Source organism: Rhynchophorus ferrugineus, unplaced genomic scaffold (genome assembly GCF_030347505.1).
Source record: "Rhynchophorus ferrugineus isolate W39M unplaced genomic scaffold, kcgeb_rfMv2 rfM10, whole genome shotgun sequence".
NCBI lineage: Eukaryota > Metazoa > Arthropoda > Insecta > Coleoptera > Curculionidae > Rhynchophorus > Rhynchophorus ferrugineus.
The window spans coordinates 32,042,503-32,064,988 of NW_027472589.1; the positions used below are offsets into that span (position 1 = coordinate 32,042,503).

At 32.0% G+C, this 22,486-nt stretch overlaps 1 protein-coding gene across 1 annotated transcript in view; it reads left to right on the forward strand.

The window, feature by feature from the left end:
- The window catches only part of IRSp53 (Insulin receptor substrate 53 kDa), a 265,161-nt gene that overhangs the window by 110,669 nt on the left and 132,006 nt on the right, over positions 1 to 22,486 (forward strand). The window contains exon 4 of the mRNA XM_076415642.1: positions 4,006 to 4,081. Within this exon, the coding sequence (XP_076271757.1) occupies positions 4,006 to 4,081 (76 nt within the window). The remainder of the gene's footprint in view (positions 1 to 4,005; positions 4,082 to 22,486) is intronic.

Sequence of the window (22,486 nt, forward strand, 5' to 3'; positions counted from 1 at the left end):
AAGATGATGATGACCAGAAAAAAACGTAAAGGGTCTCGTTCCGAAATAACCGGAATTTAAAGTAGACGGGGCAAAAAATTAATTATCTCCCCGAAAATCAAATTTTAATTGGCTCGACGAAATTTACAAGCTACAATTTAATAATAAAGAAGGAGCCGAAAACCAACCCCTCCAGATCGTAATGAAATATCGATTGTAACGCCCCCAAGCTTGATAAAACTCCCTTGAACATGGGTAGATCAGCGTTATTCCCCCTTGAAAAAATTGCGGATATTGCAACATTCGTATACCGTAATTCTTTAATTTTTCCCATAACTTTACCTCAAAAAGTCGTGTTTGAATGTTAACCTTAAATATCATTGAAAGCTAAGTCCAAACATTGATTGATATTTTAATATATTATTAATAAATGCGCTTTCCGTCTACTTACCTTTGTTAAATAGTTGTACAGGTTGAGTTTATTCTTATTTATTTGTTATAAGATACACATAGTGGACGACAAGATGGACGGAAACTGAAACTGAAGTGAGAACACAGTCATAAAGAAAAAATATTAATAAATATAGCTAACAGTTACTACGTAGTAACAAAAGTACCATTTAAATTAAAAACACACATTTAAAATAATAATTTTAAGTAATTAAACCAAAAATTTACATTTCTACGCACATAATAAGAATTATCTACATCTTTGTCAGGTTCCTACTCCTCTTTAAATTGTTAAGTCTTTCGATTCCTTCTTGTTCATGCTACTGGATTATCCTGTATCCAATTGCTCATATCTATGCCATATAGATAAGGTATAATATATATTTATAGTATAATATACGTTATATATAAACACTCCTATACATACTAGAACTAATATATTTTTAAGTTTAGACTCTTCAGCGTATCAGTTGTTCTTTTTCAGTTATTCTTGTATATATGTTTATACTCAATATAGGCCTGGAGGCCTAATCTATCTAGTTAATAATTGTATATCCAAGCAAAATTATACTTTCATTAGAGAGCATATTTACCATTTACGTTTTCTTCTTGTTTTCTTTCATGCGGTGTTTTCTTTTAAAGGAATTTTTATATCACTGTATTTATTCTTAGTTTGTTCTGTAACTACTTTTCTTGATAAAACTAGATTTAATCACCTGCATTCTCCCTAATGAATTTGCCATATCTGAAAAATAGTATCCTTTCGGTTCTCATATGTTTTAACCAAATATTCATAAATCACAACATAATTCAGACTCTACAATACATTTTCCTATAGCTAAAATATATTAATCAACCTTTAATTGTCTCCACTCTCATCACCGTGTCTTGGTAATTGTTACCATTGAATCATAATCCCACAATCAGAAAGTTGCATTCAATCACCTTCACTTTCGGAATCGCTATTCAAGTGAATAAGTGAGCTGTTAATTTCCAATATATGCAAAATATCTAATCTTTCTAATCTATGTGGTTACATAGATTACAGGTTGTTTCTGTCAATTTCTTCTTCAATGTGTGTGATAGAGTCCATCCAAACGGAAGATGTTATTATAGACAAGCTTCTTTCAACATATTTGGGCCGTTCTTGCTTGTATACCCTTCCCGACCAGAATATCTATTGTATTAATTCTTTACCATACTCCATATCAATTGGATTGGATTAAATATGCAGCGTTTGGGAGGAAGACGTAATACTTTGTGGTGATATTGTTCAGCAATATGATCTATCATATATCTTGTTTTAGGCTTATTTCTAAAAAAGTAAATTGCCCAAAATGTAGTTAAATATTTCATTTATATGTACCAAGTAACAATATGAAATAGTACACTCTTTAGCATGAAATTCTTTTCTTTCATGAACACTTTATCTATTTTATGAATACTATTTTATCTACGGCAAGCCATTTCCATTGTACATAACAATAACTGTTGTTTCCTTCAAGTTCTTTAAGAGCTGATTTCCAAATGATAGCGAAAATATGTTACGGTTTATTTCTCAATAGAAGAAAACCCTGACACTGCGCCAAGAATAATTCTACTCCCGTTTCTAGCCTAAAGAATAATATATCTGCAATTAATTATTTATAAATGTTATGATTAAGAAAACTTAATCAATTGTTATTCCACCATTTACCTTTACCATCAACTTTTGTTGTCTTAACACTATTTATATTGTCATCATGCCATGAGGGACCATTTGATATATTGGTTTCCTTCTGAAATATTCATATCTCACCTGATTATGCAAATTGAAATAATAACTCTCCCTTGATTTTATTATATGCTTTTAAAAATTCGTGGGTTATTTTTATTCCATCTATGTCTACATGTTCTACATCCCTCCAGGAGCTTCATATCTCTAAGTTTTCTACGGATTATTTTCAGACCAAAAGTTTCCTCTGAAATAATTGTATTAAATTATGCTTATATTAAAAAAAATTCTACTGTTTTTATACAGTTCATATATTTGGTCTTTGATAGAGTTAATATCAAGCTGATTTCTGTGACACCCGCTTCGTTTGAGAACGGTTTCTTTTTGGTGAATCCAAGATTATATTATTTTAAATTTTTTGAGGTAGTGGCCATACTAATATTCAGTGCGGCTGCAAAGCGCTAAAAATATTTTCAATAGAAACCTCTGCAGCTTAATATTTAACGGTCTCAATACTTTTCTCGTGGACACATTTTGCAGGCAAGAGGTCCGTAATAACGGCATTCGGAGTTATAGTAAGCAGCGATTTGAAATTTATCGATTCATTATATTTTGGGCGGTTTATAACCTACAGTTATTATAACTAATATTTTGAAGACGTTTGACAACCGGACGACTTTCGTAAGCTGAGAACGTATCGAACAGCATTGTATCACTTTTTATCACTATCACTACATAGTATAAAACAAAGTCGCCTTTTCTGTCCCTATATCCCTATGTGCGCTTAAATCTTTAAAACTACGCAACGGATTTTGATGCGGTTTTTTTGTGTCAATAGATAGAGTGATTCAAGAGGAAGGTTTATATGTATAATGCATGCATAATATACTAAGGCAACATTGCTAATTTTAGAGGTTTCTAACGTGATGTCGTAAATTAACCTATTTTTTTAGGCTTATCTAGCAATTAGCAAAAACGCTGCCTAACCCTACGAGTTAGATCAAATTAATGTACTACAGTATTGTACACCATAAAAAGGTCTACAAAAAAGTCCGCGATGGTATAAGTTTATCTTTTAGGGATAACCCACATTAACCATTTTTATTGTTTACTTTTTACGTGAGAAAATGGCTTATTTACGAAGCTATTTTAAGCAATACGGCATTAATCCTTATCGAATTAAGTACCTTAAATACAGTGTGCAATTAATATAGATCAATATGGTTCCTTACAGCATGTAAGTTAAACAAATATTTTCGGAGATATTACAAATTTAAAATTTGCGTTTAAAAATGTGTAATGTAATAAAAATTGTATGAATTTAGATATTCCAAAGATAGCAGGAAATCTTCATAGTAAGTATAGGGGAAGAGGAATTGTTTTACTCCAAATTTAATGCGTGCAGGCCAAGGGCAGTAATGAATGAACCAAAAATACTGGATCGATTTTAATCATGTTTTCATTGAGTGACATAGGCATATATATTTTATGCCCGTGCAAAGTCGGAGCGGGCCGCTATGTTTTTATATACAACGTTCATATTTTTTCTGTAGTGTATTTAATTTAGTATCAGCATTGCACCCGTGCGAAGCCGGGGCGGGTCGCTAATTTACAATAAAATGAGAAGGAAAATATTGTCTGATTATAAAACGAATTTACAAATTGCGGCAGGCAATACATTAAACATCTTGATGACGTGAGTTTAGTGTTATGTTCAATAGATTCTGAAAACAGTAAATTACTGAACGATAGTCGACTTCATCCGATGTTTCCCAGCGTTAGTTCTCCACCTTTACCAGAATATAATTTGATAAAAAAAAGTTATTGTAATAAAATTGAAACGTGCCCATTCTTTTTTCCAGAACATTCTCGACAAATTCAACCCCGGAGCCAGACAAATGATCAACGCCGGCAAAGCTTACCTCAAGGCCCTCCACGGTGAGTATCGAATTATCTTTTTCTCCTCGCCGACCGAATTACGTCGCCGTCTCTATTATCGTGTCAATTAAATTCGCGAGATGGCGCTAGTTAGGCGTCACGCGCCTCCTCCTCCTCTACCTCCGAAAAACGGGTCGTAAATCCCTCCGTCGAGCAACAGTTGATTACGGCGTGGAGGCGGGGGCTTAGTGGGAGGAAGGGGACGAGGAAAAAAAAAAGGCGGCGAACCCGGCGGCAATTTATCAGAATGAATTGTGATTCCGGGAAAGAAATATTATATTCCTTGTCGGAAACGAGCGCGGAAGAATATAAATTTCATGGATTGATTAAAGTGGCGGACAAGTGCTGTCTGATTTTTGTTTCCTGTTTTGTTTTCGGGAACGGCGTTCGACTCGAAGGGGATCTGGTGATCCGTTGGGAGGATTTGACCTTCGAGAAGTGGTTATTTATCGGTAGTGATCACCCAGTGGTCAAAATTCGATCGCGATTTATTGAGTTAGTCATGGTTCCCCCGCCATGGAGTAAAGAGAATAATATAAAACCATGTCATGTCACTAAAACTTGTTTTGACAATAGTTTGGATATAATATTATGAATATATATGATTCAAGTCATTTTGTGTTTCTTCTGTAACCGCTTCTGTACATATTTCTTGATAAAATTATATTTAATCACTACATTTTCCCTAATGTATTTGTGATATCTGCAAAAATATTTTTTCTGTACTCAATCATTTTAACCAAATGCACTTGTATATTCTGAACAATTGCACACATGTCTATGCATATATATCTTTTCACACTCTACAGTACAATATACTACAGTTACCCTATATTAATTATATACTCACCTTTAGTTCCTTCCACTCTCATCACCTTGTCTTGGTAACAGTCAGATTGTAAAAGTTTCATTCAGCCTTTGCCACTTTCTGTATGTCTGTTGTCTCTTTGTAGACCATGTTGCTTTTCAGATATCCAAACAGTTATTGCTTCTATATCTGTAGTATTGAATAAGCAGTGTAATAAAGGAAGACGTAATAATCTTGTTCAGTCATCTGATCTATTGTGTATCTTTTTTCAAGTCTATTTCTTAAATAGCTAATTATATAAAACACAGTTGGTATTGAAAAGTTTTAGGGTCGCTATAATCATTGTATCACCCTTGAAGGGAATTATATTGAATAAAAAATACTAATATTGCCAAAAAAATGTGTTTTACTATGGTAGGCCGGGGAATTTTCAATTTACCTGTTATATATCTTGACATAAGGGTTTATTTTTGCCACGCAACAATGGTTTTTTTTGTTAACTGTTAAATTTATTTAACACCTTTAGTCCCTTCCACTCTCATCACCTTGTCTTGGCAACAGTCAGATTGTAAAAGTTTAATTCAGCCTTTGCCACTTTCTGTATGTCTGTTGTCTTTTTGTAGACCATGTTGCTTTTCAGATACCCAAACAGTTATTGCTTCTATATCTGTAGTATTGAATAAGCAGTGTAATAGAGGAAGACGTAATAATCTTGTTCAGTCATCTGATCTATTGTGTATCTTTTTTCAGGTCTATTTCTTAAATAGCTAATTATATAAAACACAGTTGGTATCGAAAAGTTTTAGGGTCGTTATAATCATTGTATCACCCTTGAAGGGAATTATATTGAATAAAAAATACTAATATTGCCAAAAAAATGTGTTTTACTATGGTAGGCCGGGGAATTTTCAATTTACCTGTTATATATCTTGACATAAGGGTTTATTTTTGCCACGCAACAATGGTTTTTTTTGTTAACTGTTAAATTTATTTAAGACCTTTAGTCCCTTCCACTCTCATCACCTTGTCTTGGTAACAGTCACATAGTAAAAGTTTCATTCAGCCTTTGCCACTTTCTGTATGTCTGTTGTCTTTTTGTCGACCATGTTGCTTTTCAGATATCCAAACAGTTATTGCTTCTATATCTATAATATTGAATAAGCAGTGTTATAGAGGAAGACGTAATAATCTTGTTCAGTCATCTGATCTGTTGTGTATCTTTTTTCAGGTCTATTTCTTAAATAGCTAATTATATAAAACACAGTTAAATGTTTTTGACTATCGACTGTTTCGACTGTTTTCAGTCGATTGTTCCCAATGATAAAAAGTTTAAAACGCTTTAAAAGCCTGCACGATTCTTTTGTCCCTATTTTTATATATTGGAACAATAACTGCTATTTATATTTCAATTATGTTTTGCTCCTTTCTTATTTTTGCAACGTTTTGCACACATTTTTGCTTCCAAGGTTCGAGTTCTTATGTTACTTGTTAGGTCTGGCTTCTATTTAGAGGAATGATAAGAAATTTACTCAATATATTAGGAGTTTCCTACGATTCTTCGTCTCTTTTGCTACACGAATTTAACAAATCCAACAAATAACAAAATAGGAGCAAAATAAACAAAGAAAAACATATTATGGTTAATGCCGATACTATCCTACTACAACACAATAATAAATATCAATAAATATTTATTTAATTAACCTACGTTATAAAGTCTAATTAATTAAAAATACACATATAACATGTTATAGGCTACGACACTATGGAAATGATCGGAATATTTAAAAGGATTTTTATGTATATATACGGTTTTATAGCACAATAAATAAATAAATTCGAGGGTGGATTTAGTAGCTTTTATTTATTTTTATGAATTGATTTGTGCGTTGTATGTTTCAGGGTATTTACACGAAAAATAACGAAAACAAATATTACGTTGCCTGTATTAGTTGTTATGGGTAAAAACATAAATTATGTAACATAATATAGAGTGGTTTTTATCAGATGAACATGAGAGTGAATAGAGAAAACGCGTATTGGAAGACATGTTCTGGGCAATTTATTATTACCCTTACTGAAAACCAATTAAGCTATATCTAGCCACATTTTATGCAATCCAAGTATTGTAACAGTGGATACTTGAGCTCACTACTATTTTGGATGGACTATATTAATATAATAATAAGACTAAATAAAAATTCGCTATATTAAGTCAAAAACCAATCAGAAGCGTCAAGAAACAACGACATCACCGACGTCTCGTTCAATATAACCCTTTTTATTATTTAAAAATATTTTTTTTCAAAAGACAATCGATCTAAATGGCACATATACTATTTATTACTGTTTAGAATGTACAATTCTTATCAAAAGTTTGGAAACACTTTATTTTTACTTGATACAAAAGAATGCAATAAATCTTCAAATAAATATGTTGATATTTGAGTTTATTATTTGAACAAAACTGAATGCTAGTGTACGTTTTCATTTGAGTTTTATTATCGTTTTTAGTTACTTTATTATTTCCGAACTTTTGAACGGTAGTGTACATGTATTAATTATCTTTGAAGATATAAATATAAGCTAATGAAAAGAATGAGTCACATTTTGTAACAAGTATTTGAATATATGGGTGAATTTTAAAAAATCCAAAAAACTAGCAATAAATGTATTTAATTTTTCGTTTATTTATGTTAAATATTATTAAATCACTTTAATGAGCCTATAGACCTATATCACTGCTGCCAGTAATATCTAAGGTTTTTGGAAAACTTCTGTAGAAAAAAATAAAACCGATCATAGAGAGAAAAAAACCTAATACCAACACACCAGTTTGGGTTTATTAACAAGCACTCAACAATTGACCAGATCTACAGAATAATAGATGTTATTGAAAAAGCCTACGAAAGTATAAAAGTATACTCAGCTATATTCTTAGACGTAGCACAAGCCTTCGATAAGGTTTGGCATGAAGGTCTTAATCATAAACTACAGAAAATGCTACTAAAACAACACACCGAACTATTAAAATCATATATTACAACCATAATGTTTAGAGTCAAACAAGAAGAAGCTTACTCTACAATAAAATAAGCTAAAGCAGGTATACCACAAGGAAGTGTACTGCGACCAATGCTTTATCTAGTCTACACTTGTGATATACCACAAATGGAAAATATTACGATGGCTACATTTGCTGATGATACTAAGATTATAGCTATCGGAGACAATAGTGAAGAAGCCTCACGAAAATTACAACAGGCAAGTGACAATTTAAATAATTGGACACAAGCTTGGAAAATAAGAATTAATAAAAGTAAATATGTACATGTGCAGTTCACCTATAAACAGACCGTACAAGCACCCATAACATTAAATAATACTATCATTCCATATAGCAACAACGCTAAATATCTCGGAATGAATCTCGATGCAAAACTTCGCTGGAAGAAACATATAAAGAAGAGAAGAAAAGAACTGGAATTGTATAAGCAAACTAAGTACCAGGCTAGCGTTTGATGAAGATTTAAGTGTAATAAATTATAAACGATCTATTTTATTGTCGTTTTTTTGGTAACACCTTATTATTTCAAAACATTTGAACAGTAGTATATATGAATTAATTTATTTTAAAATATGAAGTTCCACTTTCACTTCCGCGATATTAAAATTATTTAAGAAACTTAAACTAGTCTAAGACGATACTTCCCTACATTCAATGGAAAATATTGTTGCTACATTTGTAAATGACACTGCAATCCTAGCCATTGGAGATAACAACACTAGATCAACCGAAAAGGTACAAATAGCTATTGCCGAAATACAATGCTGGGAAAAAAAATCAACTAGAATAAAAATAAAACAAATCCATAACAGCTGTATGGAAATATATCCGGATATCTTGGCATGACCTTTAATGTTAAACACAGCTGGAGGCTCCATGTTAAAAAATGTCTCCGCTCAAGCTGAAGTATAAAAAATGTACTGGTTTTAGCGTTGCTTAATTAGGATAAAAATAAATAGCTTTGTCGCGTTAATTTGCTAAATTGCTATAACAACAATAACAAATTAAGGGCATTCACCATAAAATCAACATTTCGACTTATCGAATTCGAAACGGTCCCCGCGAGTTTAACTAATGTTCAAAAGGCGTCCTGTCGCTTCCCTCGTCGGGACGTCGCTTCGCACCTCGCACATCCAACAAACGACATTCCGGTTTCTTTGTTGGATTCGTTATCGACTTTATTTGTTCGCATTTTTCACCCTCCGCGTGCATTATTCTATTTGTCCACCCCCCGCCCGTCGTCATTAGCCGTCGACTTCTTTCGAAAGCCATTTAAATATCCGAAGAGTTTGTTTTGTAGACGAAGAGGGGCGAGAAGATGAACGCAGAATCGCCCGAGCGATAGGGGGGAAAAAGCCACCCCTCCATCCATTGATTGATGATCGGCTGCGCTTATTCCTTAAAGTTGAGTTAAACGTCCTCGGTCGCTATTTAAATATGGATATTTTTCATTCCCATAAAAGACGGGAGGGGCGCTCTGATTTTTTTCGGTGTTGTTGGTTCGTGTGTCGAGGAGGAAGCTCGGAGACGCGTCCCTTTTAAGTCCATTGTGATCCGGGACTCTTTTTTTATGCTTCTTTTCGAGACGAAAGTAATGCATTGTCGCGGGATCTGTCCGGAACAAACGCTAACTTCGGGACGGCACTTTGTCGACGCTTTTCTTAATTTCCAAGAATAAATGATCTTGATTTTCGGGAGACTTTTTATTGCGGTGGTCTCGTCGAGTTCTTCAGGATAAACTTCTTCTTTTTTGTTTTATAGTTCCACCCGGTTAAGGCAGTAAGAAGCTGATGATATTTGTTAACAATAACTTAAAACCTTCATGTCTGAGTCTTCATGAGTCAATTTTAACAAAATCTAATATCGTTTTAAATGAAATAACTTTTTAGGGTCGTGGTTACATGCTTTGTAGTCTACATAATTTAGTAATAATATTTATAAATTAAGTATACCTATATAAAGAAGTCAAACTACAGTAGTATTTATAATTACATGTAACGTATGTTACTAGAAATGTATAATAAATATAAATAGTTGTATTCGACTGATGCGAGTGATAACATTTAGGGAACTTATTTTATCTTAGGGAAGATTAATTTATTTTATTAGTTTATATCTCCCTGTATAATGCAGAGTCTTTGAGGAGGTTGATCGAGTTCAGTTGATTCAGATTGTCTATATCAAGGATGTCCTTTAGATTGTCTCCAATGCATGGTGATGTCAGTAGATGACTGGGATTGTTGAGCTGCATACAGTGCACTTTGGGAGAGGTTCATTATTTAACAGGAAACAATATTTCAGACTATAGTGTCTTATCTTCAGGAGAGTATAGATAATATTATTCTTGATATTTATTTTTTTACATTATTTTTTGACGTCGATATATATATATATATATATATATATATATATATATATATATATATATATATATATATATACTTTTGATTTCCCACAATTCATTTTCTTCTAGCAGTTCCCATCTTAGTTTGTTCAGTTTTCTGTAGAGTTCTGTTGTGTGCGCTCGTTTCGTCCAAAAACAGCTACAATTATTCGTTAAACTAATTCATGGAGTATCTGAATATCTCGCTCTGAATATTTTTGAGTTTTTACCGATGTATAATTACATCACAGACCCTCACATCATCTAACTATATACATTATAATGTCTCGTTATAACCCAAATTGTTAAAATAATGTATAAATAAAACCTGGTCCCATAAAAATTGCCCGCTCTGACCAAAACAACTACGTCACGTGCATTTAAAATTACACTATTTATGTATCAAACCTTTCTTCCTTCCCATTTTTTTGCTGAACTTACATTTATTAAATACGTAGAATTGTCATTAAGTAGTTTTTCAAAAATAGTTATCTAGCCTCTTAAATATAAGCTATAAGACTTGGTTTGTATAATGAGCATAAAAATACGTTTGTAGTAAATATTATTCTTATTTAACAGTAACATTTAACACTGCCCCACGGTCATATTTTTTAGCAAAAATATCATAACTGAAATTTAAAACAAATGGTTATATAAAAAGACTGATTTATTTCCATAAATGAAAACGTATTATGGACGCTTGCATTATATAAATTGTAAACTAGTGTTTGATTTTACCATATGCGCGTCCAACGAAGGTAATTTAATTATAAAAATTAATCAGGTACATTCATTGGTTGTTGTAATACTGTAATTTAGTAAAAATATGGTAATTTTTACAAATGTTAGCGTTTCATGCATTAAAATTATATTTTAAGAGATATTGTCACAAAGAACATGCGGATTCTCTAAAATTCGTAATCAAATACAGTTGAGACATATATATGTTTAATAAACTCTGTCGTTCGATAAGATATGGAACTGCCGGCTTGGTTAGCGCAGTGGTAAAGGCGACAGGATGGTCCTCCTACTGTTGCGATAGTAGCGGGTTCGAATCCTGCTGGGGCATGGTCGTAAATGTGTGTTTGTGATTGTTTAATATTTGTGAGTGCAAAATTCGACTAGGAAAAGGAAACCAGTCACGCCAGTAACCAGGCCGGCTAAGACCGGATGTCTTCCGGGACGGTTGATTTTTGAAGTTGGTCACTCGCCGATCGGTAGGCTTAATGCCGAGGACCGTGATTCGGAGCCCACGTTAAATAGTAGGTTCAGTCCAGATAAACCCTCGTTGGTAAAAAAGATACTTTAAAAGATATGTAACTATTAAGTTCGGCATTCTATTTTTCAAAAAAAATGCTGATACCATTCTATGAAAACGCGAAGGTTGATGTTTAACAGATAACAGATAGTCCTTCTATCATTTTTTGGGGTCTGTAAAAGGAATATTATTAGTAAATAACCTACAAACTGGACCACTTTAATTGGGTTTCAGAAATTTCATATCGAATGTACTTTGCATATAATGCATATAAGTTGTTTTTTAATATTTAATCATAAATTTTCATCTAAAAATGCCAGAAATTGTTTATATTCCCGATGTTTAAATAAATTACTGATATATTTTGGAATATAGTAATATAAAAATAAAATATTAAAATATAAAATGCATTATATTATACCTACATAATGCAATATGCAACATGAGATATATTACTTTTCTCGATTTCACTAATATACTAGAATACGTAATAACATTTGATACAAACAAAGTATTCCAATACGGTTAAAAATCAATAACTGAGTTTAATAAACATTGAAATATTGGAAAATATAGAGGGAATACGTAAAACTAAATTAAATTATTAAAAATAGGAATTTTTCAATAATATTTAGAATATTAATAATTCGCATAATTTTTAATATCGTTTCGGACTAATTTGTAATTCTTTTTATATAGAAGTAGATTGCTCTTTATAATGTTAATGCTATCACTGCACCAAACTCAGTCGAAATATGACTCTGTAAGCAAGGTTGCTAATACCAATTTATCAAATTCCCCAATATTCCAAGTCAAACTTCCCAAATTGGGGAGAAAATTTTGCTATTTCCGCACAGATTCCCATCAAAATTATTTTGCGAAAAGAAATAATTCTCAACCGCTTAAGTAATATTTAATTTTCGTCTTTTCATAACATGAAATAAAGTGTAATGTTCTGAATTATAACGTCATAATTATCTAGAAGCTGGAGAACCTCAATATTAATCTACTGGTTAGGCCTGTGTTCATATCTTTGGGCTTAGCTCTTGATAACGTTATAGGTAATTTCTATCTTCAGGTCCTTATGCAATGGGCTGTTACGGATGTACCATGGAGCATCAATAATAACTCACAGTGCCTTGTTCTGGTATCTTCGTATGATATTTCTATTACTTTGTCTAGTAGAACCACAGAGTTGAACACCAGAGGACACACTGGTTTCAAGATTTGTTGATAAAGTCAAATCTTATTATATACCGGCAGTGATGAATATCTACCCAATAACCAATATATTTTTTATATTTCAGCTTGAGTTGTTAACACATGGCTTCCATCTGAGTATAACATCAAGGGCCATTCCAAGATATTTAGTAGTATTTCCATACGTGACTACTTGATGATTTATATATATACTGGCATGTGCTTGATTCTTTTGTTGCTGGAAGCAGTATTCACTGATTTATTTTTATTCATTTTTATGCGCCATTTTTCTATTCAATATTGCGTTTCCGTAATAGCTGTTTGTAATTTTCGGTTGATTCAGTGTTGTTATATTCAATGGCTATGATTGCAACGTCCTCTGCAAATGTAGCAAAGATATTTCCATAGAATGTAAGCAAGTCCTGGTTGTACAGCAGATAAATGACTGGTCTCAATACACTTCCCTGTGGTACACCAGCTTGTATTTTCTCAAGTCAGAATAGCCAACTTTTTAGACTCTGAAGCATCGGTCATTTATACATGACTCTAACCTTTTTTAATATTGGTGAGGGGAAAACATTTTAAGTCTTTTATCGAAGGCCTGCGCAATATTTAAACTACTACAGAATAAACCTTTTTTTCTTCTAGTGAATTTTCTATGACATCGGTGACTCTGTGGAACTGACGAATCGTGGAAATTTGTTTCCTTAAAACAAATTGATTATTCGGAATAAAATGATTTTCATCAATGATTGGTTTTATCTAGCATTGGGAACTATATACTGAAAACAGTCGAAATAGTCGATATTCGCAAAAGAGTCGAAGCAGTCTATAGTCAAAAAAACTAGCTACTGAAAATGCTAATTACTATTTTCAGTCAAATGCACGTTTCGACTGTTTTTTTTTAATTCGTGATGTCAGACGAAGATGTACGAATCCTTTCCTGTATAAATTGTGAGAGAAGAAAGGACGGAGATAATTGCTTGGGACAGTTAAATAATAAGCGAGACGGAGAGGTATACATTCCTTCAACTAACTTTAAAAAAGATAAGATAATATGCAATGTATAATTTAATTTTAAACGAAGTAGAATTACTTTTATATTTCAATGTTCTGTGGATCTGTAAAAAGGATGGGAATAATACCCCACAAATATTTTATTGTATTTTAGTGTGCTAATTGCTATTTCTAAATTAGTTTATAGTATATATAATAAATAACATATAATAAACATAGACAATAGAACTTAAAAAAAAGTTAAAGATGCGTAATAACCTTAAACACTATATAAAAATTAAACATACACATAATCATAGAAAAAAAGCTAATCCATGGTATAATTAAAAAGAATCTAAATGAAATGATATAAATTCTTTATTTATTATTGAACGGAAATATTTTTTAACAAGACCTATTATTGCCATAAAAACCATCAAAATATTTTACTATTTATCATTCCCAATTTTAATCTTTCTACCCTATTATATTAACAATCTTGAAAAATATCGTACCAAAATGCTATAATATTAATATATAATATATTGTTATTTGCAAGCAAACTACCAAAAAAATCATAAAACTCAAGGTCGCGGCTAAGACGACGAAGACAGAACGTTAAAAATCGTAACAAATCGTTAGTAAATAGTAACAAACTCAGTCGGACGGAAAATAGCGACTGAAACAGTCAGTGGTAAAAAGTAGTAAAATCAGTCGAACCAAAAATAGCGACTGAAACAGTCGATAGTAAAAAATAGTCAATTACTAAACAGTTCGTAGTCAATTTCAGTCGATAGATCCCAACACTAGTTTTATCCTTTTCATTAGAAGTTTTTCAAATAATTCAGACATTGTCGGAAATAGTATATAGACCGGTATGATGCTCTTTCATAAGGTGGCTTTCCTGATTTAGGAATCATAATTACTTCGACCACTTTCCACAGTTATGGTAACATATGTATTGTAGTCTGAATGAAGTATTTATAGGGAAGCTTTTCTTAGGAGTTCCTTTAATATTTTCTCGGTAATAGAGTGAAAATCTGGAGTCTATTTTGTGATAATATAATTTTTTGTTTGTTTTTAATTTCGATCAGAGTGACAGATGGAATGTTCATCCTTTCCTGTCCGATAAAGTGATAAATTAAAGCGTTTTTAAGTTAAAATGAGAACATAAACAAGTACCTAACACAATATAAATATTTGTAATACAATAAGACACACAGTCTAAGCTACATAAAGATGACGAAAATAAAATTACTAGCTTTCTAGATTCGCCATTTCAAATGGACTTGCCGCACCAGAACTTAACGCTCAAAAAAGTTAAACAAATAATAATGAGAGAGGTTAATATTTAAAAAGCTCCTGGTTATGACTTAATTACTGGTAAAATTTTAAAAGAACTATCAGAAAAGGATATAGTACTATTAACATTTATATTTAATGCTATGCTACGAATTAATTACTTCCTAGCATCTGGAAAGTAGCTAAAATATTAATGATTCTTAATCCAGGAAAATACCAGTTGATGTGACCCTACCGGCCTATACATTTATTACCGATAATCTCGAAATTTTCGCAATAAGCATAGGACTATAGAACAAGTGCATAGACCTGTACACAACATAAACACTGACCTAAATCAAACTGACTGACGCAAAAGATATTGTTCGGCTGCTTTTCTAGATATATCTCAGACTATCAGTTACTATCCCACTGATAGACATTTTATTGTAAATCGAGGCAATGAACATATCGAATTAAATCCCATATATTCAGGAGTTCCGCAAGGTAGTGTACTGGGTTCAATACTATATCTTCTGTATATGGCCGATCTGCCCACCACAAAAATAACTACTGTGGCAACATACGCAGACGACACAGCAATCTTAGCTTCCCATGAAGATCCAGTCACAGTATCAATAAACCTACAAACCAACCTGGAGCAAATACAATTAAGGTTGAAGACATGGCGCATTAAAGCCAATGAAACAAAATCCACCCACGTAACGTTTACCCTGCATAGAAGAACATGTCCACCAGTGAATATCATTCATCCTCAACTCCGCCAAGTAGAGCATGTTAAATATCTTTGTATGCACTTAGATCGACGCCTAACCTGGAAGAAGCACATACTCTCTAAACGGAAACAACTTGGATTTAAATTATGTCAAATGTATTGACTCATCGGGCGCAAATCCAAGTTATCATTACATAACAAGATATTGCTGTATGAGTCTATACTCAAGCCCATTTGGTCATATGGAATCCAACTATGGGGTACCGCCAGCAAATCTAATATAACCATCATTCAACGGTTTCAAAATAAAGTGTTGCGTGCCATTGTGAATGCTCCGTACTATATTTAAAATAAAGTGATAGAACGCGATATTCCTCTTGAACCTAAAACGAGTGTAATTCAACGTGTTTCTGTGAAGACTTCGAAAGAGTGTCAATACATGCCAACATACTCGCTAACCAGCCAAATATGCGACGTGATAGTGAAGTGCGTAAACTAAATCGTTTAACACCACCTGATCTGATTACTGGACATATATAGACTTTAGAACAAGACTAATTAATTAAGCTAATATTTTATACAGCAGAAAGAGTAAAAAATACAATAATTAAATTTGTATTGTTCAGTTCAGTCTCGTAATATTATTCTGGCAGTGATACCACCATCCGGTACGAGATCCAACGATATTTTTTCGAGTATTTTCGGTATTTCTTGGCAATAATATCGACAGGAGAATTACACGACTGACAAGAGGGGAAAACAATATAATTTGAAAGTTGCTAAGACGGAAAGTGAAAAATGGTTTTGCCTGTCACTGCGTTCTGACATGGAACAAAACTAATATCCAGAAGAATGTCGGGGGGCGAGCGTAACGGCCGGGAGAAGAAATTAAACTGTAAATTGGCCGACGAATTTCATTTTGACTTTTCCCTCATCGTTCGCCCGCTATCGGAACGTTTATATTCCCTGTCGGAACGCGATCCCGTCGAACACGGGACCGTATGAATAGCGGGAATTCGTCGGGAACTATGACAAAAATGTATGACCACCTTCAAAAGATTTATACGCGCTGTCGGAGTACGAGAGGAAGCTGTAAAAGTCTGAATAACTTACGACGGTTTGTGCGGAGATGCTTTAAATTGCTGGATAATGTTTGATATGTCTTTGAACGTCGACTTCATCACGATACCTTTTTTAGATGTGACTGTGAAGTAGTATTAAAAAATACAAGTTAAGAGCATTGATTAAGTGAACATTATTATTTGTTATTAGTGCTGGGAACTATCGATTGAAGATCGCTATTGTCTATTTAGTAATTGACTACTTTTTAATATCGACGGTTTCACACAAAAATTGAAATAAGTCTCAACCGCTTAAATAATTAATTTATTTTTCATATTTTCATAACAGAGAATAAAATGTAATGTTCTGAGTTGTAACGTCATCATTATCTAGTGAAGAACCTCAATATTGATGTTCTGATGGACCCTCGGTTCATGTCTTTGGGCATACTCCTTGATAACGTTATAGATAATGTTACGAATGTATCATGGGCCATCAACAATATCTCGCAGTACCTTGTTTTGGAATATTCGTAGCATATTTCTATTGCCTTGGCTGGTACAACCCCAGAGTTAAACACCATAAGTACACATTGGTTTCAAGACTTGTTGGTAAAGCAAAAGCTTATTATATATTGACAGGGCTGAATATCTACGCCATAACCAGTATCTTTTCTTATACTTTGGCTTGAATTCTGCATTTTTTCTCTTAACATGTGGCTTCTATTGGAGTTTAACATTAAGGCCCATGTCCCCTTTAATATTTGGCTGTATTTCCATACGGGACTACTTGCTGATTTATATATCCTAACTTACGTTTCATTATTTTATTGGCGAAATAAATATCCACTGATTTATTTTGATACACCATTTTTCTGTCCAGCATTTTATTTAGTTAATAGCTGTTTATAACTTTTCGGCAGATACAGCCTTGTTATCTGCAATGGCTACGATTGAATTTTTAAAAACTTACAAATTAAGAGCATTTATAAAGTGGACATTCTTATCTGGGAATTATCGATTGAAAACCTCTATTGTTTATTTAGTAACTGACTACTTTTTAATATCGACTGTTTCACTCAAGAAATGGAACAAGTCTCAACGGCATAAATAATATTTATTTTTCATCTTTTCCTAACAGGGAATAAAAGTGTAATGTTCTGAATTATAATTCCGAGTTAACTAGCAGCTCTGTTCAAGTCCTTATGCAGTTTGTTGTTACAAATGTACGACTGTATGGAGTATCAAAATTACCTCGCAGTACCTTGTTTTGGAATATTCGTATAATATTTCTATGGCCTTGGCTGGTATAACCCCAGAGCTAAACTCCATAAGTATACACAAGATTTGTTGGTAAAGCAAAAGCTTTTTATATACTGACGAGACTACTCCGATAACCAGTACAGCTTGAGTTCTTCACATTTTTTCATTTAAAAACTAACAGAGAGTAATATGAAAAACTATCCTTATTTTTTTATGAAAATTATTATATGAATACATGTAATATTTCACTGTGGAATTATATGCACATTATGTAAATAACGATTGGGAAATATTTCGAAATAAAACGTCATCTTCTATTAGAAAATTTTATTGCATATCTGAAAAAGAAACATATTTATATAGAGATCATATTGAAATATATATAGATCAAGTCCTTGTAGTGTATTTCCATAAAAACATTGTATTGAAATACTTTTACAGAAAGTGCAGAAACCATATTTGTATATGTCATTCATCTATCTCAAAGCAAAATCGTCATCTTGCAGACCATCGTACTTCAACATATTCTTTTTCCCTTGTTTGATTGAATTATTATTTACAAAACCTAATCAAATGCCATTCTAACTTTTACCTTTTTCCATTAACTTTTGTCTTCTTTACACTATTTTTATTACTATCGTGCCAAGGGGTGTTCCATTTTGAAATACCTATGTCTATAAACCAGTGATGACTTATATCACTCAAAGAGCTACATATTCATCTTTTTCTATGGATACTCTCCATACTAACAGATACCTCTGGAATAATTGTATGACATTATTTTTATATTTAAAAAACTGCAAATCGTATAGTCTATTCAAAATAGCAGTACATTGAATTATAATGTTAAAATAAATTATAATTTATAACAATTTTGTTTCATTATCTTATTTGCATTAGAATGTTGTAATATATAAAAGCTAAAATAAACTAAAATTAAAAGTTAAATCGGCAACATTGCGATCTAAAATTGAGATGATTTGTGTTCAGTGCTATTTTGAATAGACATAGATACCTTCTTTTCAGTGAATCCAAAATTATATGGTTTCTTTTAAATCTGTGATATTTTATATATAGTAAACACACTAATATTCAGTGCAGCTGCAGCACAATAAAAATATTTCCAATAAAAATCCCAGCAATTTAATATTTAATAGTATCAATACTTATCTGTGGCCGGCTTGGTTAGCGTAGTGGTAAAGGCGACAGGAATGGTCCACCTGCTGTTACGATCGAACCCCGGGTTCGAATCCTGTTGGGGCATGGTCGTAAATTTGTCTTTGTGATTGTCCTAGACAAGAGTGTAAAATCCGACAAGGAAAGTAATCCCAGTCACGCCAGTAACCAGGCTGGATAAGACCGGATGTCCTCTGGGATGATTTCCAAGTAGGTTACTCGCTAGTCGGTATGCTTAATGTCGAGGACCGTGGTTCGGAGCCCACGTTAAACAGTGGGGTCCAGTCCATATAACCCTCGCTGGAGACTATAAAGTATATGTAAAAAAACTTACTTCTCTAACGCATTTTACTGATAAATATGGACCCCCATTAGGTCGTTTTTGTTCAAAGTTATTTATTAGAGATATAATATGTTCCTGACTGACCTTTTATTTGGCCTCGGCTTTTTCAATCAGAGTAATCACAAATATTAAGCAGCGATTGGAACTACAATATTTGCAATTGGCAATACATTTTGATTTAAGTTCACTGCTTTGGATATACTATATATATACTATATATATATATATATATATATATATATATATATATATATATATATGTATGTATATATTAATCGGCTTAGAGATTAACTAAAAGAGTCTTCTTAATCATATGGTATGAGGGAATAGATGGTTTATTTATTTAAAAAACCAATTTATTTTTTACAAGTTTATACATTTGTAATATGAATGAGAGATAACTAAGTTAATTATTGAAATAGAAAACTTGAGTAAACAATGCACCAGTTTATAGTAATACATCACGCACGACAAGACTATTGCACAAAAATTTCGATATATTTATTATATCAGTTTTCACAATAAAACGCCGGCTATATAAAAAAAAACTATTTCGCTGATGTTTACTGTGTATATATTTCAGTATGGAAATTAAATTTTTTCGGGATCCCATATACAGCTCTGGTATTACGGCATTGAAAACAATTCTGTCCAGATATGGTTTTATATATATATATCGATTTGTTAGCCAATTTATATGCATTGTTATTGAAATATGTAACTGAGTATAGTTTTGTTTTTTATATAAAGGAATTTTTATTCGCACAAACTGATGGATAACATATAATTTAATACAGATTAAAACTTCGTTACTAAATAGCAAACTGTGGAAACATTATTAACTTACAAAATATAGATAATATAAATGAGAAACCACTATATATGTGTTTTCCTTCTCTGTTCGTGGAAATCTATTTCAGAACAATAAGCCATTGTGTTGACCATGTTCTAAACTGTTTTTAAATCTGATGCTGAGACTAGGGATGTCGAATCTCTTCAGCTTCACTCATTACACTCAGCACCAGTGTCAGGTGGTTTATATGTTGCGTATATAATATATATATATATATATATATATATATATATATATATATATATATATATATATATATATATATATATATATATATATTAATCAGCTTAGCGATTAACCAAAAAAGAGTCTTCTTAATCATATGGTATAATGGAATAGATGGTTTATCTATTTAAAAATCCAATTTATTTTTTTACAAGTTTATAAATTTATAATATGAATGAGAGATAAGAGATAACTAAGTTAATTATTGAAATAGAAAACTTGAGTAAACAATGCACTAGTTTATAGTAATACATCACGCACGACAAGACTATTGCACAAAAAATTCGAAATATTTATTATATCAGTTTTCACAATAAAACGTCGGCTATATAAAAAAAACTATTTCGCTGATGTGTACTGTGTATATATTTCAGTATGGAAATTAAATTTTTTCGGGATCCCATATACAGCTCTGGTATTACGGCATTGAAAACAATTCTGTCCAGATATGGTTTTATATATATATATCGATTTGTTGGCCAATTTATATGCATTGTTATTGAAATATGTAACTGAGTATAGTTTTGTTTTTTATATAAAGGAATTTTTATTCGCATAATCTGATGGATAACATATAATTTAATACAGATTAAAACTTCGTTACTAAATAGCAAACTGTGGAAACATTATTAACTTACAAAATATAGATAATATAAATGAGAAACCACTATATATGTTTTTCCTTCTCTGTTGTTCGCCGTGGAAATCTATCTCAGAACAATAAGCCATTGTGTTGTTCATCTTCTAAACTGTTTTTAAATCTGTTGCTGAGACTGGGGATGTCGAATCTCTTGAGCTTCACTCATTACACTCAGCACAAGTGCCAGGTGGTTTATATGTTGCGTAGGTCTGTAATGTGATTTTTTAAAATTTCTTTACTGTAAAAACTGTTCTAGATTAGCCATTAATTTATTAAAATTATTATTATAAATTAATATTACATTTTATTTATTTAATGGGGATGATATAAATTTGGGAAAATAAATAATATTTCATCCTTAATTTTGACAATAAACAATGAAAACATAGATAAACAACTAAAAAGTTTTTTCAAAAGTATTTATATTAGTACAATATCGGAAAAATCATTGGTTATCAATTTATTCCATCGTATATTTTTAAATATTTGATTATTAAAAGTATTAAAAGAAATAGTCTAAATATATCCATGCCTACTACATTTTTTCTATGCTTTATTCATATAGACCATTCCAAATACGTTTGCTCATATCGGCAAAAGAGCCAAAAAAATCGACAGTAGGCTCCGGAAACTTGTATTGGTTCTAACTTGTTCGTTCTAACGCCTTATTAGTCGGCTTCGGTTGTTAAATATGACGGGAGTGTTTGGATTTCGTCGAGTTAGGACTCAAAAGTGTTTCAAAAGACAATTTCCTGGGGGTGTGCGTAATGAAATATTAGTGGTGAGTAAAATATTAATATTCCCCTTTAGTTTTGTACATCATTTCGTTGAAATAAATATAGGTTAAAGGGTTATTTTAACCTATTACGTATTACTGTTGCTATCCGCTTGTATTAAATCATGAATATTATGTCATCGTTATTATTCTTTTATGTCCTGTGAAGTAAATTTGTTCAATTAAACTGCATTTTGATGTCTTGTTTATTCCTTTTGTGGTATTCAAAATATATTTTATTGATGTTCTATGAGAAAAGACAGTGGCTGTGTACGGTTAGTTAGTTTTACGTCGAATTTATTGGATTATTTGAATTCTGACTTTAAACCGGTCCACTTGT